This window comes from Toxorhynchites rutilus, chromosome 1 (assembly GCF_029784135.1).
Source record: "Toxorhynchites rutilus septentrionalis strain SRP chromosome 1, ASM2978413v1, whole genome shotgun sequence".
NCBI classification, from domain to species: Eukaryota; Metazoa; Arthropoda; class Insecta; order Diptera; family Culicidae; genus Toxorhynchites; species Toxorhynchites rutilus.
Window position 1 is genome coordinate 62,736,341 of NC_073744.1, and position 19,731 is coordinate 62,756,071.

General features: G+C 40.7%; 1 protein-coding gene across 2 annotated transcripts; it reads right to left on the bottom strand.

The window, feature by feature from the left end:
• Positions 1-2,917: 2,917 nt before the first annotated feature.
• LOC129762460 (serine/threonine-protein kinase greatwall) lies at positions 2,918-16,774 on the bottom strand. 2 transcript variants are annotated; one of them, XM_055760729.1, is made up of 6 exons: positions 15,786-16,774; positions 15,600-15,710; positions 14,634-15,542; positions 14,412-14,575; positions 14,244-14,345; positions 2,918-4,714 (listed from the first exon to the last, which is right to left on the bottom strand). In XM_055760729.1, the coding sequence occupies exons 1-6, from the start codon at positions 15,879-15,881 to the stop codon at positions 3,784-3,786; spliced, it is 2,313 nt and encodes a 770-aa protein (XP_055616704.1). In that variant the 5' UTR covers positions 15,882-16,774; the 3' UTR covers positions 2,918-3,783. The 2 variants fall into 2 exon arrangements, with proteins under 2 accessions (XP_055616704.1, XP_055616703.1); XM_055760728.1 differs by having other exon boundaries at positions 15,768-16,772.
• Positions 16,775-19,731: the final 2,957 nt, after the last annotated feature.

Genomic DNA, 19,731 nt, shown 5'->3' on the forward strand with positions numbered 1-19,731 from the left:
AACATTGGTCGCAGTCTCACACATGCGTAATTCTCGAGCCAGCCAGCTTAAAAATCCCCGCTCCGCTGCCGTAACGATCATTCTCATTCAAACCGTACACCACATCGGTTCGCATCACAACACATCAACAAACCAACCCAAGCAGCCATGTCTGGACATGGTAAAGGAGGAAAAGGCAAAATCCCGCTCGAACCGTGTTGAACTGGAGTTCCCCGCAAGGGTAGCTAGGCCGAGCGCGTTAGTACCAGTGCACCAGTCCACCTAGCCGGCGTTATATAGTTTCGGCCGCCGAAGTGATCGAGTTGGCTGGTAAAGCTGCTCGCGACGATAAGAAAAACCGCATTCAGAACAGAACACATCAAAACAACAACAGGCAGTTGCAGCGAGTGGCGAGTGGCAAACGCAATCGCAAAACGGCATTAGGTAGCAGAAGAAAAAAGTTTGTTCTTTATACAAACTGCTTTGGTGGCAAATCCAGAACAAAGCGGCATCGAGGGCGTTCGAATTGTTTTTTTTCAAAACCACGAGTACTAAGTTTTCTAAATTGGAACCATTCCATAAAACAAAGCGCTTTTCAGGGCCATTAAACCTTCCAAAAAAGCGTTTAGGAAATACAGTTCAATGCTTTCTAAAACATTATCCAAAATAATAATAAAACACATATGATGAGTATGTGAATTTGGCAGTTGTTCTGAGCTTATTGATTTTCACCAATTCTTAAATTGCTTCTAGATTGAAAGTACAGTAATTTACACTTATCTCGACATTTAGTTAGTTGGACGGACCTGTAATGCGACATATTTAGTTGGACATTTTTGTAAACATAGAGTTCGGGGTCCAAATTATGACCCCACATTGAAAGTTGACACTGTACCACTGTCATCGCAAATGTTCAATTACAGGTTAAAATTACCTCCAATCCGATACTGAGTGGTGGTAATGCGACGTGCCATTGAATGTAATTTACTGTAAAATACGTCACAAGCTGGATGGGAAGAAATTTTCCAACTGTGAAAGCTGTGGCGAGTGGCAAATGCAATCGCTAAACAGAAGGTTTAGCCGAACAAGATGGGGATATCGAGTGATAACAAAACAATAAACTCTTTAGATTGAAGATAATTTTGTGATCCTGAAAAGGACCCTTTTTAGCCTGCATGTAAATCCAACGAGCGAACAAATCGTAATGAATGTATTTTTTTGCCATCGCTCCCTTTTAACGCTCATTCGTTCGTCTCGTTGGACTCGCGACAATCAGAAAACCCGCATCAAGAACAGAGCAGCTTCGGTTCGGCGCTCATCAAGGCAACAATTAGTTTCAGTGAGTGGCAAAGTGTTTCTCCGGCACGTCGCATTAAATGTAATTTACTGAACAATATGTCACAAGCTGGATGGGAAGAAATTTTCCAACTGTGAAAGCTGTGGCGAGTGGCAAACGTAATAGCTAAACAGGAAGGTTTAACCGAACAAGATGAGAATATCGAGTGATAACAAAAACACAACACCAAAGGTTCTTTTCAGAACCATCAACATATTCATAAAGAGTAAACAGTAAACTAATCCATTTTTCAGGTAGATAGGTAGGTATTCACGTAGGAGAAGAAAATAAAACAATATATTTAAAATATATATTTAACAAAAGCTGTCCCCTTTGTATAGTCCTACGTCACTCCGGTTATGTCCCCGACATTACCCACCCGTCTTTTTTGTAAAGCAAATTGTTCCATGATGTCGTTTTTATTACACATCCATGAATGCATTACGTCTATTAAGCTTCATACGTCGAGGGAATATCAGTTTTCTCCAAAACATAACCATATTAACACTTTTGGAAATATAGATATTTATAATTTTCATAGCAGATGTCTAAAAAAAAGATTTGGCATCCTTTCTATAGTGCTTTGTGAAACATTTCAAACTCGTTTCAAAATATTTTAGCACGGTCACTAACATTCGAGCAGAGTAACGAATCGAGCTGTTTTCCTCGATTTCTATAATTCCAGATTTTACTCGGTGTGATAGTGATAGTGATGGTATCGAATCCTCGATTCGACTTCTATAATAGGGCCCATTATTTGCTGCGAAATATAACTGAACCTGTATCTTATATGTTTAGCTCTACATAAACTAAAGTACGTTTCTGTTTTTTTTAATTTTCGTTTTATTAAGAAATTCGTTCTACCGATGTTGTTGTTTTAAAAAACTCAGAATAATTTAAGTGTAGTGAAAAAAACTAATTCTACAATTTAAGTGTAGTGAAAAAAATCGCGATTTTCATTCTGGAAAAGCACATTCAGTCGATTTACAACTGGCAATACGTGCCAGAAGAATTTTGGTAGGGATCCTAGAAAAAATCAGGATCATTGTATAAAAATCAGAGAAAACTGAAAAAGTCTGGGAAATCCTGAAAATTCAGGATGGTTAGCAACTCTGCCTCTTCCGTTGGCCAATTCTGAACGGTTCTGGTCAATCGCTAGCTTCAAACGGTCCATTTGTTGACAGTAGAAATCATAATTTAGTGTATTGCACTAAAAAATAAAAAAAATAAAACAATTAAAAAAAATGAAAATAAATTAAATTGTACGTATTTTACTGTTGCGGTATTGGCACCATAAACAACAATCACAATTTCAGCGGCATGGCTTGCATTTTCGCATAAATAAAATAAATTATTGTGCATTATTGGGTTTGTGTTTTCAACTCAATTTGATAGCTTAGTAAAACACAATTTTTCTAAATTTATCCAACATTGCCAACTTTATTCAATAATGTTAGCATTTTTACGGGTTGGCACTACCTGTATTAATCGAAAGACGAGGAACAATTTCTCACTTTAGGGAGTCATATACTTACATATCCACAAGAAAGGTTTTCATTTACTTGTTTTATTTATAAAGAAAATAAAAGTTGTCAGCACCCAAAAGTTTGTAATATATTACTCTTTATTTTACTTGAAATTGTTAAAATTCGATCAAACAATCATATCGTCGTTTTATCCTAATATAAGAATTTAGATCTACACATAATTATACCTAGCATATCTAACACGTTTGCTTTTTGAGAAGAGTTCGACAAAGTGGATCCATTTGAAATCAATAATTACACTAATTCTACAATTCAAGTACGGAGGTACTCTTCTGTCCGATTTTTTTTCTAATTCTTATTGGCGTTATATTCATTTTGTTCTTTATATTCGCCACTTGCACTCAGCACTTGAATGTTAAAAGATGAACGATGAGGAATAGTACCCATCAACCTACTTTGTAACCGTTATCCGAGATTGCAGCAATGCTAGGAACCAGACGTAACTATTTGTCGGGTGAATATAAGGAAAGCTTATTTGCAATCTGATCCTATCAACGATATAGTGCCAGGAATAGCTACAGGTAAAATGTTATCTTGATCAACCTACATTTCATTCGCATTTACACTCACCCCCCTTGATGGATGGGATAGATTAGCATCTTTTTCAATATCTGCAAGCACGAAAAGCATTGAAACGAGAAATGAAACGAGGAAAAAAGATAGATTTGTTTTCTCTGCCACCGACTGGATCATTTAGCCAAGGATTGCTTCTGCATACGAATTTATTCAACATAAAAGCTACTCCCAGCAATAAAAATAACAGTTTCAAAGTCATATATGGAACAATAGAGATTATTAAAACTGGAACTTCCAGACAAACGCATTCCGTTTTCGTATGGCTCCAACATTCCACAAAATTTATCCATAAGAAACAAGAAACTAAAAACAATTATATTGATTTTGCGAGACGCCCAGTGTCCGCTAGTAGGATTCAATGTCAATTTCGGACACTTTCAGATGCTGCATAACATTACGCGCTTCGAAGTAGCCCGTGTCGTGTGGATCATCCGGGGTAGGAACGAATGGAGGATCCGCCAACTCCAAACTTTTCCAGTCTATTAGATTGAAAAATTGCATCTCCATTATTCGATCGGCTTGGGGTCTTTTCAGCGGATCCATCTCCAGCATTGCCTCTATTGCCTCGACCGATGCTTGCGAAAGAGCTTCCTCATCCTGTGGCCACTCGATGTTCCGGCTGAGAATATTCTCGAACACCTTCTGCGGCGTCTCATCGTTAAAGGGAGGAACTCCGGTCATGAATTCGTACAAACAAACACCGAGCGCCCACCAGTCTACAGCGGGACCGTGACCCTGCTGGAGAAGCAACTCCGGGGCTAGATAGTCTGGCGTTCCCAGGATTCTCTCGTCGGAACCGAGTGGAGCTCGCCGTACTGATTTCGGTGTACGGAAAGGTGTTTTCACCGCTTTTGGAGTTCGTTCAACGTTCGCCAACGCGGAGGATGCCGTGCAAATCGGTGACATGGCAGCTTCTTCCGGAAGTTTAATAAATGCCTGCACTTTGTGCGATTGTTCTACCGAAGATGGTAGCACAAACCGTGTGCTTTTAAGCTTTCCCAGCTGTCCCCCATCGCGACGCATTTTTTGCGATGAAACCGGCGTCGAGAACATCACATTGCCTAGGTGCGCATTCGCGGGCATTTCGTCGTCGGAAAGAGAGCGAACCTTGAGGACACCCTTGATCGGGGATGTAGCTTTCCGCTTTTTCGGGGTGCTGCTACCAATTTCGAGCACATCAATTTCCTGTGTAAGTCCGGTGCTTGCGCTGCTCCCATCCGGGTCGGAAGTCAGCGAATCGACGCGATTCACCAACTGCCGTCTGCGTTTGATACCCCTGAAAGAACAAATGAACTGGAGGTTTAGACAAACTGATGTGACAGTAGGAATATATCAATAGCATGAAGTGGATTCTTAGCGCAATGGCAATGGATACATCCCAATGGATTATATATTTATATATTAGGCTGTCAAAAAAGTCCTGCGGTATTTTTTTTGAATTTTCATTTGTTCATAAAATTAGTAAAATAAAATTAGCATCTGTTTTAAATCAAATATGCGCCGTTTTGTTCAATGACTTGTTCCCAACGAGATGCCAACTTCATAATACCTCTGTTATAGAAGCTCGCTTCCTTATTGGCAAAAAACTCGGATAGCCAATTTTCACAGGCCTCTTTTGTGGCTAACTTCTGACTACCTAGCTCGTTCGCCATGGACAAAAACAGGAGGTAGTCACTTGGTGCAAGGTCCGGACTATACGGCGGATGCAAAAGAACCTCCCATCCGAGCTCCCGGAGCTTCTGGCGCGTCACCAAAGAAGTGTGTGACCTGGCGTTGTCCTGATGGAAGACAATGCGGCCTCTGTTTATCAAAGATGGCCTCTTCTTCATGAGTGCTACCTTCAAGCGGTCCAGTTGTTGGCAGTACAGGTCCGAATTGAGCGTTTGGCCATAGGGAAGCAGCTCATAATAGATGATTCCTTGACAATCCCACCAAACACACAGCAGAACCTTCCTGGCCGTTAATGAGGGCTTGGCCACCGTCTGAGCCGCTTCAGCGGGCTTCGACCACGACCGTTTGCGCTTCACGTTGTCGTAAGTGACCCACTTTTCATCGCCAATCACCATCCGCTTCAGAAACGGGTCGATTTTGTTGCGATTCAGCAGCGATTCACATGCGTCGATACGGTCAAAGATGTTTTTTTGCGTCAACGTGTGTGGCACCCATACATCGAGCTTCTTTGTGAATCCAAGCTTCTTCAAATGGTTAATAACGGTTTGATGACTTATTCCCAGCTCTTGGCCGATGCTACGGCTGCTACTATGCCGGTCTTTCTCGGCTAATTCAGCGATTTTGTCGCAATTTTCGACGACAGGCCTTCCGGAGCGTGGCGCATCTTCGACGACCTCTACACCAGAACGAAAACGTTGAAACCATCGTTGTGCGGTGGAAATGGAAACTGTATCGGGTCCATAAACTGCACAAATTTTATTGGCAGCTTGAGATGCATTTTTGCCTTTGTCATAGTAGTACTGTAAAATATGTCGGATTTTCTCTTTATTTTGCTCCATATTTGCGACAGTATAACTCACGAACGACTTAACCAAACAAAACACTGTCAAGGACTATATTATAGCGCGCAAAAATACCTTTCCAACAAGCTATAGTATGACTCGATACAATGAATACAACTAGAACTACGCGCTTACAACGACACCTCGCGGAAATACCGCAGGACTTTTTTGACAGCCTAATATTTATATAATTCTTCTGTTAAGAATTTCCATTCCAAAAATGTGTTTTTATAATTATAAATAACTGTTGCCAATTGGTCTGGGACATTCAATAGTGAAATTTACTTAATAATCAAAGCTCTTACAGATGCTAGGTTTTTATTTAAAAAATCTAAATTATAGAACCTAAACAGTATATGGGCGCGCTTATAGGTATTCCACGCATTGTGTGCCTAATTTCATATAGCGAAAATAATTTCAGTGAAATTTCTATACCGTGGTACCGCGTCGGAACCTTAGTCGTAATGTCCAGCACCAGTATACTTTTTTAAATATTTCACTAACATAATTTTAATTTGCGATCGGAATTAATTTTCCTTGACAGAGATCCTCTTTTCTTTCCACGCTAATAATATTTTGTTTATAGGGAGTACCGTTACCTATTGCACACAGAAACTTTGTACAAATTCGTGAAAAAGTTCACTAGACATTAAAATTCGTTTAGAAAAATGTAAACTATTACATCGTTGAATAAAATATAAAGCGAGATTCCTTGCTGTGGTAGCTGAGAGCAGACAAACGACCGCAAAGGGTTAAATTGGTTATACCTTGAGTACGGTTAGTTCTAGGATAAAACGTTGTATATAGTTTTTCAAGTAGAATAGCATATAGATTCCATTTTTCATATCACTTTTTGACGTAGAACTACGTCTTTCATTAAGGGTGCCAAATCAGAAAACAGGTCACGTTTTTATGAAACAAAGTAAACATTAAATTTTTGCTGCGAACGGATTTTTACGATTCGCATACCAATCGAATCAGAAATTTTCTAATATTTGTTTGATATACTATACATTACTATCCCATAGTCTGTATATAGTTTAAATTGATGAAAATTGGTAGCATTCCCATTTCCCCATACATTTGTTCTGTCCATTGGTGTGTTTTCCCGAACAGAACTGTCAATAACGAGGAACTTATTGACGAGCAACGAAGGGGAAATCGTAAGATTGAAAGTCTCCGTGAGCAAAGGAAAAGAAGAAGTACGAAGGGTAATATTTGCCTGAAGTAAAGTGACCAGATGGTCAGAGGTCTAACGCGGGACACAAAAAACAAAACGTTATGTATATACGTTATGTGCTCCCGTGGCCGAGTGGTTAGCGTCAAACCTAACATGCCGGGGGTTCGGGTTCGATTCCCGTTCTGGTCGGGGAATTTTTTCTTCAAAGAAATTTCCTCTGACTAGCACTGTGGTCACGCGTATTCTAGAGCTTGCCACTCAGAATGCATTCAAGGCGTGTTATTTGGCATAGAAATCTCAACTAAGTACTAATGAAAATGACGCAAGTAATACTACGTTGAGACGGCGTAGTTCCTCTAGGAACGTTAGTGCCATATAAGAAGAAGAAGAATATACGTTATGTGAACATAAACCATAGTTTAGCGAGTCTAAACTGATCTGTATTATTTCTTTCTAAGTATCGGCACTCAGTTGTAATTTTTCGGTGGTTTAGATTTTGTTTACGCCTGAAAACCACACGCTCAATCAGAGCATTTACGCCTGGCAAGCAAAATTCAAATTCTACAATTTTCTTCAAACTACCGAATGGAATACTCGAAAATTCCAATTCATTTTCCATCGATTTTAGTGTTAACGTATGCATTCAAAAAAATGGACTAATTTCGGATGGTGATGAAATATATATGGAACAAACTTTCCTTGAATCTTACGTTTATTAAGCCTACAACAAAAATGATTCATGGCTGTTGATTCGCAGCAGCAGCACTGTCAAACAACTTGATGATTTTTTCATACTGCAAGCTCCACCCTACAGCGAAAAAGTTGGACATCCTGAGGCACTTTGTGTCCACCACATATAGCCGATCTGGTATTTACAACATCATCTCCCTGCCGCTCCTTAAGCCGGGAGATCAAAGCAACCGGCCAAACGGTGAAGGAGAATCTGGCCAAAATGGACATTTTAATGCGGAAGCGCCAAACGAGACCGGAGGTATCTGAGCAGCATGCAATCACACAGAAGAAGTAGCATGAGGTGCTGGTGAAAAACTCCTTTCCTTGCTCATAATGAAAGATGAGACGTACTTGAAGCTAGAATTCAACTAATGGCAGGAGACCGGGTACTTTACGTACTCCAGGTAACCAATGACATCGAATATATCATCCACATCAAGTTCTCGGAGGTTCTTCTCTGACAGACGTGAAGGGAATGTCCAAGCCGCTCTTCTTTCGAGACATATGATGAACGAGGAGATATATAGTATGAAATGGTTGCCGGAAGTGGTGAAGGTGATGTGGTCTTTATGCCGAACCTGGGATCAGCCCATTATGCCAAAAGATCACTGGAGCATGGATCGGCTGGAGATAAACATTGTCGCGAAGACCGCCAATCTTCCCAACATTCCCCAGCTGCGACCGATAGAAAACTTTTGGGCGAATGGCTAAAATGGAGAGACAGTCGACCACCAAAGCCACGAAAAGGTAAAAGAACACGTCGACTTACATCTTTTTATCGGCCATGGTTGAGGTTCCGGCCAACTTCCGTAAGACCACCCAGCGCTTCATTTAAGATACTTCATCAAACAACCCTGCCTCTTCCTGTCGAGTATACACTAGTTCTTTCGGCTTATTTAAAACATTAAGCCCTGACCGAGCTAGGGGACCAAAGATTAACTTTTCGTCTGGCTCACGTTGGTCCCTGCGGATGAATAGGGGACTTTTATAAAAATCATTTTCCAATTTTGTTGCTGTCGCTTCCAGTTGACACTCTCTAAACAAAAAGCCCACTGTCGGTGTGATGAAACCATATCGACGTTTTAATCTTTGGATGCATTAGAAGCGCTCTTGAACACTCTGCCAAATAAAAGTTTTTTTTGAGGTCATCCATTTAAAAGAATCAACATGATCAAATTGTGATATTGAAATATATTGATATCGCAGGACATTGTCGGTTTTTTTGCCAAATGCGGAACGTTTCGCGGGACGCAATCTTACACAGGACATTTTGTTTAAATGCGGGACTGTCCCGCGTAACGCGGGACGTCTGGTCAGTTTAGCCTAGAGTATAAACAGTGGATCTCGCTGAGGCAAACGTTCATTCTTCGTGAGGACACCGACTGGATAACGCCGTGGCTGGGCGAGCTGGACAGCGAGGGATCGAGTGCCTTTCTCAAGGCAATTGGGGTGCAGGAGTAATATGAGGAAAGAGTAGAGTTTTCCAAGGACCTTTTTGGAGGCTAGAGACGAATGAACTAAAGAAGTTTAAAGTCTCTTCAATTCAACAGGGAAGGGAAAGGTAAACGTTCAGTATCGTTCTAGATACGAAGCAATGAATATCGCTTTTGCTTCCTTGTTCTGCGCCGTCACATGTCTTCGTTTCGGACTGAGCTGTGGACGCGACCAAGTTACTCACTCGCTGATGTCTCTGGCATTGCAATCATTACATCAAACTGACGCCATTGCATCAATGTTTTGAACTACACAATTGTGTGGGGAATCATCAAACTAGGCTATCGTCAGCTCACCAAGAAAATAATTGTTCTGAAATTTTGCCTGTGATTTGGTTTCGCATGGCGGTAGCAAAACTCTTTCCACCAAGGGTAACAGCTAAGCTAATCTAGAATGTTTCCATACGATGCCTAGGACATATTGATGTTATTATAAGATGTGGAATAATAGTACTGGTGCAATAATCGACTGTAGCCGAGTCTATGTCAATTACGAAAAAGGCCACCGGAATAGCGTTAGAGGTAAATTTTCAATGCATTGACATGAAACAAATTGCGACATACGATAGGACTAATTTATTGTTCTGCGAGGGCGAGAATCATCAATTATCGACAATTGATTCTACAATAAAAAAAACATTTCAGGGCGACCAAACCTTTCTACTAAACAGTTATTTCTATATTTTCACAGCATTATACAATAATACTCGAAGTTATAAACAAGCGACTTAACTAAAATAACAGCGTAGTTCTACGTCAACAATGCGGTCGTGTCTTGGACACAACCTCCTATATTTTGTTTTTAATAGATACTATTTCGCAGAGTATTGAAATTTCATAAATTTCTAAAAACAAATATCTCTATGTCAAAATTTGTTGAATTAAGAGGGTTTTCCGACAGAAATATATGTAAAAATATCGAAGGGGGCATCTTTGAAGATATAAAAGGGTTTAACGATATATTCAATTTTAGAGTAAGATATTTTAACTTTTAACGTTGTTTTCCCTGAATAGTTTAATAATTCCTCAACAACTCTGCCGTGCATAATATTCTAATCGGACGTCTGGATTTCAAGTTACAATTTTTTGCAAAAAAAAAAACATTTTTCTGCATACGCCCTTAGGAAGAATCAGTTGTAATTAAAATAGACCAAATGATAATGAAAATCTTGATTTTTAATAGTTGCCACCAGGGCCTGACAATTTCACTTCAATTAGCATATCGTCACTCAATAATGTGTCTATCGCTTCTCAGAACAGAACCAGAACCATGCAGGCTAAAAATATATCTATTCTCTTTTCACGCACAATAAGAAAAATATCTCGTCTCTTTCGTACATATTCCTTTCATTTCACGTTGATTCCTTTCATTCTGCAAACCAAAGCGACGTTAGAAATCGTCACTTGGAAATTAATTTGAAGCATATTCTGACAGTTTGTATAGAAAGGAATGTTTCCTTGTTGCATTCGAAACTTATTCACTGAAACTAATGAAAACGGTGCAGTGAGGGTTATGTAGTATGCCTGCAGGAGTAATTATTTACCGGCGCTAGTTGTCAGTGTGAAATTAGTGATGAAACGGATAGTGGTTTGGTCGGATACTGGATACCGGTCAGCTTCGAGTCCGGATAGCCGAGTATTCGACAGCCCGATGTTTGTGTTTGTGCTTGTTTGTGTGCGTGCACGTGTATTTGTGTGGGTGTTTGTGTATGTTCGCGCGTTTTTTGGGTGTTTGTGTGCGTGTGTGCGCGTGTTTTTTTTTTGCTTGCATGCAGGTGTGCGCTTTTTTTATGCGCGGGCATATGTAGGCGTGTTTGCGCGCATTTGTGCGTGTTTCTGTGCGCGTGTTTTTTTCTTGCTTGTGTGCAGGTGTGCGCGTTTTTTTGTGCATGGGCATGTGTGGGTGTGTGTGCGTACGTGTGCACGTATTTGTGTGCGTGTGTACACGTGCGTGCGTCTGTGCGTACGTGTGCACGTATTTGTGTGCGTGTGTACACGTGCGTGCGTCTGTGCGTGTGCACGTTTGTGCGCGTGTATGTGCTTGTGTGTGCGCGTTTGTGCGCACCTGTGCGTCCATTTGTATGTTTGTGTGCGCTCGCGTTTTTGTGCACATGTTTGTGCATGTTTGCGCGTGTGTATGCGTGTTTGTGCACCCAATGGTATGTGCGTGCGCGTGCTTCCGGCGTTGTGTATGCGCTCGCAATTCTGCGTGGGCACGCTGAAAGCGCAGACCTAGTCGAAAATCGCGTAATTTCGAGCAAACCGTGTAAAAAAAATCGCGTAATTTCAAGCAAATCGCATTAAAAAATTGCGTAATTTTGAGCGAATAACGTAAAAAATATCACGCAAAAAACGCATAAAAAAGAATCCAGCGTACTTGCAAATAACATGCTTCTTCGTAACATGGAATACATGTTTGATACAGGAAATATAATAAAATGAAGACAGCTCAAATCGGACTATTCTTTTCCCTCTTAGAGAGGGTGAAAAACTCGAGAAAGGAATAGTCCGATCAGTGCCGTCTTTCATTTTATTACATTTTCTGTAATAAACATGTATTCCAAATAACAGAGAAACATGTTATTTACAAGTGATTGAAGAATTTTGAACACGGTCCGCGACGATCCATTTTGGTAAAATAAAACTTTTGAAAGCAGCAAGCATCCTCTAACATGCGAAATGAAAATAAATATAACCCGTTCAAGCAGTTTTAATCGTCAGTGAAAGCTTCTGCTTTTATACTTGTAAGAGAACGAAAGGGGAAAGGAACGAAACAAAAGAATCAATGCTACTGTATGCGTAGAGAATATTTCGTTTCCACTACACCCCGATACACTGAAATTAATCCACCGAAAATGACTGTAGTGGAAGTGAGAGTTGTATGAATAAAATTCAATCACATTTATTAGCTTCGAAAATAACTAGCCCTGGTTGCCACCATATATACATTCTGCAAATAATGCTTCAACTTTTCTAGTGTATATCTAGTGTATTGGTATTGGTGACTACCATAAACTGCATGATTTTCATATGTGTGTGTGCAAGCGCTGAGTGTAAACGAATGTTTTTGTATGTTTCAAGTGTCAAGTTTCTATAAAACCAGTTACATTTTTCCGTTGTTTTACTTGTTTAGATCAATTAATCTGGAAAACGCCGAAGGGTAAAGTGCTCGCGGAGAGAAAATAAAGACAAATAGATGCATTTCACCAAGAAAATGTTGATATCAGAGAAATTTCTCGTCGGATTGGACGATCCCATCAAATAGTGCTCAATTGTTTGACGAATTCTCAAAGATACGGTAAGAAAGTAAGCTCCATGTAAATCGAAGCTCTCTGACCGGAATAAGCGGAAAATAGCTAGAACAGCTTCGAATATCTCAAAATCGCTTATGCAGATAAAGCAATATTTCAATTTAAATGTTACTCGGGTGACAATTCATCAAATTTTGATAATAAACCCTCACATGAAGAGGGTGTATAAGCTTAAAGCTCCTCATCTCATCAAGAAGTCTGAGTTTTACCAAAGTTCACATTAACCGACAGTGGGACATGGTATGTTGTGACAAGGATGTTTCCAAAAGAATACATTTTGCTATATACCATAACAAAAAGTTCTTCAATGTGTAGGTTATCTTCAGTGACGAATAAAAGTTCAATAAGGATGATCCTGATGGTTTCAACGGATACTGGCGTGATTTACGGAAGAAGGAACAGTATTTTTCAACCAGGAATTTTGGTGAAGGCTCGTGCATGGTTTGGGCGGGATTCTGTGCAACCGGAAAGCTCAAGATAGCTTTCGCATCATTCAAGGATTACATACATGTTCTGGAATCAGCCGGTAGGAGTACCGGTTTCGCGAGGATATCGTCACAAAAAATTCACATTCCAGCAAAACAATGCTACTATTCATCTCAGCAAGGAAACTAAATAATGTATCAAGGACCAAAAACATAATTTTCTGGACTGGTCGGCTCGCTCGCCAGACTTGAATCTTGTTGAAAATCTTAGGAGGATCTATGTACGCAGAATCTACACTGAGGGAAAACGGTACACCACGATTGAAGAGCTCATGGTCGCAATTTCGGAAACATGGAAAAAATATCGGGAAATCCGTTCAGCAGAATTTGGTAAATAGCATTCCAACACGAATTTTCAAGGCAATTAGTCGAAATCAGCCGATCGTCTTGAATTTTTCATTGATAATACATATGAATTTTGAAATGGTCTTATGGAAACTGGACAGCTGAAATTATCATATTTAAGCACAATAAATAAACAAACAACTCTTTTGAACGAAATTGACGTTTTAAGCATTCAACAATGTATAAATGTATCTTGTTGAAATTCTAACTGTTTGTGTTGCAACGAAATAGAATCAGGGTGGTCTTATAGAAGTTGGACAGAGTATAGAAGGTTTCAAAAAAATCGGAGAGGGACGCGTCAAAATCTGCCGTTTTTCGACTGATTTTGGCGTGGAATTGCCCTATATTAACAAGTTGGTTAATGTAACATAACTTATGCAGTATTTCGAATGTTTCAAATAAAATGTTGAATTAATAATCCTGATCCCAAAATCCCTTTTTGTTTATGTCGACCCCTGGAAAACCAGTGTCGATCCCAAGAGGTCCAGATGTCGACCACATTGAGAATCTCTGGTCTACACTAAATACATAATTTCAACCAAGCTCTTACACATCTCCAGAAACTCAGAAAAATCGATCCCCGGTGTAATAAACACTTCAAAAACTTCGCAGTGTCACAAATCGAGTTAAAGTTACGATGAATTGAAAACTACCTTCGTACATCATTTTACGGTAGATGTTTGTATATTTTAGCTTGGAATTGTTCATGAGATGTAAACAAATATCATGATGCATTTGTTACAAACCTGAAATTGTCTGGCATTTTGAATCCACGAGACATGTTTTTGATGGGTGAATTATGATCATGCCTCGTTGATGATGAATCGTTTATGTTACTCATGCTCATGCTGAAATAAAACGGCACAATTGAAGTCACACCGAATCATGATAGTTATTCCATCCCTCCGACAAACCTGCGAGAAAAATCCGAACACGAATAATCTTCTTTATTGCTATTGTTGGAACTTTCTGTCTTTTCAATCGCAGATAACTCCGCTGGAATGTGCGAAAAATCACTTTTTCTACTGGAAACGCCCGAATCATTGCTGAGATGGGTCTTCGATTTGTGACCTGGCCCCTAGAAAACATGGATCGAAATTACAACCAATGCCGATAACATACTAATGGGAACTTACCAATAAAAAATCAAACGAAGTTTTCAATCGACCCTCCTTTTCAGTTTGTCCATTGTTACTGTCGGCGTTTTCCTTATCGTTACTATCCCCGAACTGCTTCTCAGCTAGTTTATCACAATGTCCTCGAAAAGATTTACCTTCAAACTCAGTATTGTTATTATTACCGTTAATTGATGCATAGCTTCCACTGCTTCCTTTTCCATCCACGCTGGAATTGCACGTATAATAGGACGACGTCAAATCTTCCCCAACATCCTCCGCTATTGCTCGCACCTCCTTCATGCCCTCGAGAATGCTGGCGTTTTGCTCGGCGGAGAAAAACGGACTCACCCCAGACATTTTGCTCTCGTTCTGTTTCGAGTTGGAGAACGACCCATCGGAATCGTTTTCCAACGAATGATGCGACTGTTCCTTCTCAATCAGCTCCTGCTGTTTCTTCTCGTGCGACCCAAACGACAAATGGGACGTCAACGAAAGCAGCTGCCCGGGGGTACGGGCATGAAGGTTGGGCGAGCAATTTATCAGATCCGAAATTTCCAAATCTCGTCTCAACTCGATCCGACTCAGTCCAAAGTCGGTTAGCTTGACGTGGCCGCTTGCTGAGATCAGCATATTGTCCGGTTTGATGTCACGATGAACGATACCATGTTTGTGCAAGTACTGCAGAGCTAGACAGATCTCGGCCACGTAAAATCGTGCCGCGGATTCTTCGAAGAATCCGTACATAGCCAGCAGTGATTTCAAATCCCCACCCACCATGTACTCCATTACCAGATAAACTGAGGATATGGTTTGCAGCGAGTAGTACAGACTGACACAGAAGGGACTCCGGGATAAGGCTAGGGCGTTGCGTTCCGTAATGACCTGTGATACCATATTCTTATTTATCATCTCAGATTTGCGCATCACCTGTTCGAAGTTAACTTAGTTCAATCGAGGACAGAATTAAACAACAAATATCCTTACCTTTATCGCATATAACTTGTTTTGATCGTTCTTTTTATAACCTAGAAAAACCTTCCCAAATGCCCCCCGACTTATGGGCTTCACAATGCAAAAATCCTTTATGGTTGGAAGCTAGAAACGGAAAGAAAAATTCATAGATAATCAGCCAGAAATATATGAATCCTCTACCTTCGGGCTGTTGCTCACCGGAGCGGTAAAGTTCTCAAGGGTTTTGAAGATTGCATCGCTTCCCAGACTGCTACCATTCTTTTTCGGAGTAGTATGTGGTTCCTCCATGGCCATCAGTGTCCGTTAGCCAAACGCAATTCTATTAATCGCACTGCACTCTTGTTGCTCAGTGATCACTTCCGCGGAAACATTTCATTTACAATTTTGGCGACTCCCCGACCTTCCGCACGATTTTGCAATCCAATGTTCAGCGAAAAAGCTGTTGTTTTCAAAATTAACTACACACACGTTTCGAAAGTCAGTTGGCTTTTGTGATGCTGCTCCTGTTTCTTCTTTCTGATGGACTTACTGCGTTGTGCCATTTAAATCGAAAACGTCAACACAGTGACGACTGGGTGACGCTCGCTATACTCCCACCGAGCCGTACGCAGCCAGCAACTGGCGGACACAGTGAGCCGATATATAAATTGGTCAAAATCGTCTGTATACAGTGAAAAAATATTCCCCTCTATTGCGCGCGGCGAATTCAATGAGATGATCCAAGTCACAGTATTCCCCTTATTCCGCGCGGCGAATGACGTTAGATGGCAAAATTTATCGTTTTATTGTGAAAGCCACCTTACTTTTCAGTTCCTATTTGATACCCGAATCAATAACTGTTGAAAACCTTGGTAGGCTATGATTTCCAGTTAGTTTCCTAGGTTTGTTTCATATAAGTTTCATAGCAACAACGGTTACTATGCATGATGTAAATAATAACTGCATAACAACCACTAGGGTATAAAAGAACCGTTGTCAATAGGTTAAGCATCACTATTGTTAAATAAAGCCACCAGTGTATAACGCTGTTCTCAACAGGTTATGGGCCCAGTCACACCATACCTGAAAGTAAAGTGAAAAGTGCAACAGTTGTTCCAGAATGTCCAGTGCGAGGAAAGCAGGAATCGTGCAGTTTGCCGGTGAAGGCTACGATACGTGGAAGTTCCGAGTGGAGACTAAGCTTTCAGCGCACGATGTAAAAGAAGCCATCACGAATGATCCCCCTGAGGAGCAGGAAGCGAAAGTGGCATTTCTGGAGAAGGACGAAAAGACGGGTGGGTAATGTCGGGGACATAACCGGAGTGACGTAGGACTATACAAAGGGGACAGCTTTTGTTAAATATATATTTTAAATATATTGTTTTATTTTCTTCTCCTACGTGAATACCTACCTATCTACCTGAAAAATGGATTAGTTTACTGTTTACTCTTTATGAATATGTTGATGGTTCTGAAAAGAACCTTTGGTGTTGTGTTTTTGTTATCACTCGATATTCTCATCTTGTTCGGTTAAACCTTCCTGTTTAGCTATTACGTTTGCCACTCGCCACAGCTTTCACAGTTGGAAAATTTCTTCCCATCCAGCTTGTGACATATTGTTCAGTAAATTACATTTAATGCGACGTGCCGGAGAAACACTTTGCCACTCACTGAAACTAATTGTTGCCTTGATGAGCGCCGAACCGAAGCTACTCTGTTCTTGATGCGGGTTTTCTGATTGTCGCGAGTCCAACGAGACGAACGAATGAGCGTTAAAAGGGAGCGATGGCAAAAAATACATTCATTACGATTTGTTCGCTCGTTGGATTTACATGCAGGCTAAAAAGGGTCCTTTTCAGGATCACAAAATTATCTTCAATCTAAAGAGTTTATTGTTTTGTTATCACTCGATATCCCCATCTTGTTCGGTTAAACCTTCTGTTTAGCGATTGCATTTGCCACTCGCCACAGCTTTCACAGTTGGAAAATTTCTTCTCATCCAGCTTGTGACGTATTTTACAGTAAATTACATTCAATGGCACGTCGCATTACCACCACTCAGTATCGGATTGGAGGTAACTTTAACCTGTAATTGAACATTTGCGATGACAGTGATACAGTGTCAACTTTCAATGTGGGGTCATAATTTGGACCCCGAACTCTATGTTTACAAAAATGTCCAACTAAATATGTCGCATTACAGGTCCGTCCAACTAACTAAATGTCGAGATAAGTGTAAATTACTGTACTTTCAATCTAGAAGCAGTTTAAGAATTGGTGAAAATCAATAAGCTCAGAACAACTGCCAAATTCACATACTCATCATATCCTGGCAAACAAATTATGAAAAAATCAATTTGTGTTTTATTATTATTTTGGATAATGTTTTAGAAAGCATTGAACTGTATTTCCTAAACGCTTTTTTGGAAGGTTTAATGGCCCTGAAAAGCGCTTTGTTTTATGGAATGGTTCCAATTTAGAAAACTTAGTACTCGTGGTTTTGAAAAAAAAACAATTCGAACGCCCTCGATGCCGCCTTGTTCTGGATTTGCCACCAAAGCAGTTTGTATAAAGAACAAACTTTTTTCTTCTGCTACCTGATGCCGTTTTGCGATTGCGTTTGCCACTCGCCACTCGCTGCAACTGCCTGTTGTTGTTTTGATGTGTTCTGTTCTGAATCCGGTTTTTCTTATAGTCGCGAGCAGCTTTACCAGCCAACTCGATCACTTCGGCGGCCGAAACTATATAACGCCGGCTAGGTGGACTGGTGCACTGGTACTAACGCGCTCGGCCTAGCTACCCTTGCGGGGAACTCCAGTTCAACACGGTTCGAGCGGGATTTTGCCTTTTCCTCCTTTACCATGTCCAGACATGGCTGCTTGGGTTGGTTTGTTGATGTGTTGTGATGCGAACCGATGTGGTGTACGGTTTGAATGAGAATGATCGTTACGGCAGCGGAGCGGGGATTTTAAAGCTGACTGGCTGGCTCGAGAATTACGCATGTGTGAGACTGCGACCAATGTTTCGTTCATTTTCTTCTTTTTCCTTTCCAATCGTGCTTCATTCTATTCCGCTGCTGCTCTGGTTGCCCGTTTTGGTCGGTACGATTTGAGGAGCACAAAATGGACCAATCAAAAATGGGCACATAGTGCATTTTGACAATGCTTGATATTTCACAATTATTCAATTATTTATCTCAAGAAAAATGAAATGTTATTTGTTATAATAGATGCGTAGATATATTTCCTATCAATTGATGCAAAAACGATCTATTGAGAAATGCTCGAGTTATAAGCGTTCCAAATCTTGCATTTTTTCCTACTTGTTCAGTGCCTAGATTTCCATTTCACCCCCTATATCTTCCGGTTAGACGTAGTCCTACGTCAAAAAGCAAAAGCACTTCTGGTAGCGTATATTGCGGACAGCCATTTGGAGTATATTCGCGACAAGAAGACAGCAAGAGAGATGTGGACGTCATTGGAAAATACTTTTGCGAAGAAAGGTTTTGCTGCCCAGACGTACATCCGGCGGTCGATGGTTTTGTTGCGAATGGAGGAGGGAACGTTTCTGGCTGATCATTTCCGACGATTCGACGAGCTGGGAAGACAGCTGAAAGACGCAGGCGCTACGGTAACGGAACTCGACATGGTGAGCCAGTTGTTTATTTCGTTACCACCTAGTTACGATGCGGTTACCACGGCGATGGAAAATTTGGACGATCAACAACTCAAGCTTGAGACCGTCAAAGCACGCCTTCTAGCGGAGGAACAAAAGCGTTCTGGAAGAGAATCTGGTTCGAGTGCTGCAAATGGCTCTGATGGAATAGTGTTGGCGGCCAAATCCCGAAACAAGCGTGGTGAAAAATCAGTGAAATTCCCCGGTAAATGCTACTTTTGTAGAGAGGTTGGGCATAAAAAGTTTGCCTGTCTCAAGATGAAAAATCGTTCCGATAAAGCTCAAGTAGCGAAGACTCCAGTTGACAAGGAAGTGGCTCTTGTTTCCGGTGCAAAGGTGTCAAATGACAAGCACGAAATCGAGTGGGTGCTGGATTCGGGTGCAAGCTGTCATATGGTCAGCAACGAAGAATATTTCCAGGATATTCACGAACTACACGTGCCAATTCACATCGACAGTGCGAAGGATGGTGAGGTGCTGGTAGCCAATA

Bases quoted from the DNA above. Each gene is read 5' to 3' on its own strand.
- LOC129762460 (XM_055760728.1), bottom strand. From the start codon at position 15,881: ATGGCCATGGAGGAACCACATACTACTCCGAAAAAGAATGGTAGCAGT. The intron at 15,543-15,599 runs GTAAGGATATTT...AACTTCGAACAG, and splicing joins ACAAGTTATATGCGATAAAG to GTGATGCGCAAATCTGAGAT. The intron at 4,715-14,243 runs GTTTGTAACAAA...TTGTTCTTTCAG, and splicing joins AAAATGCCAGACAATTTCAG to GGGTATCAAACGCAGACGGC.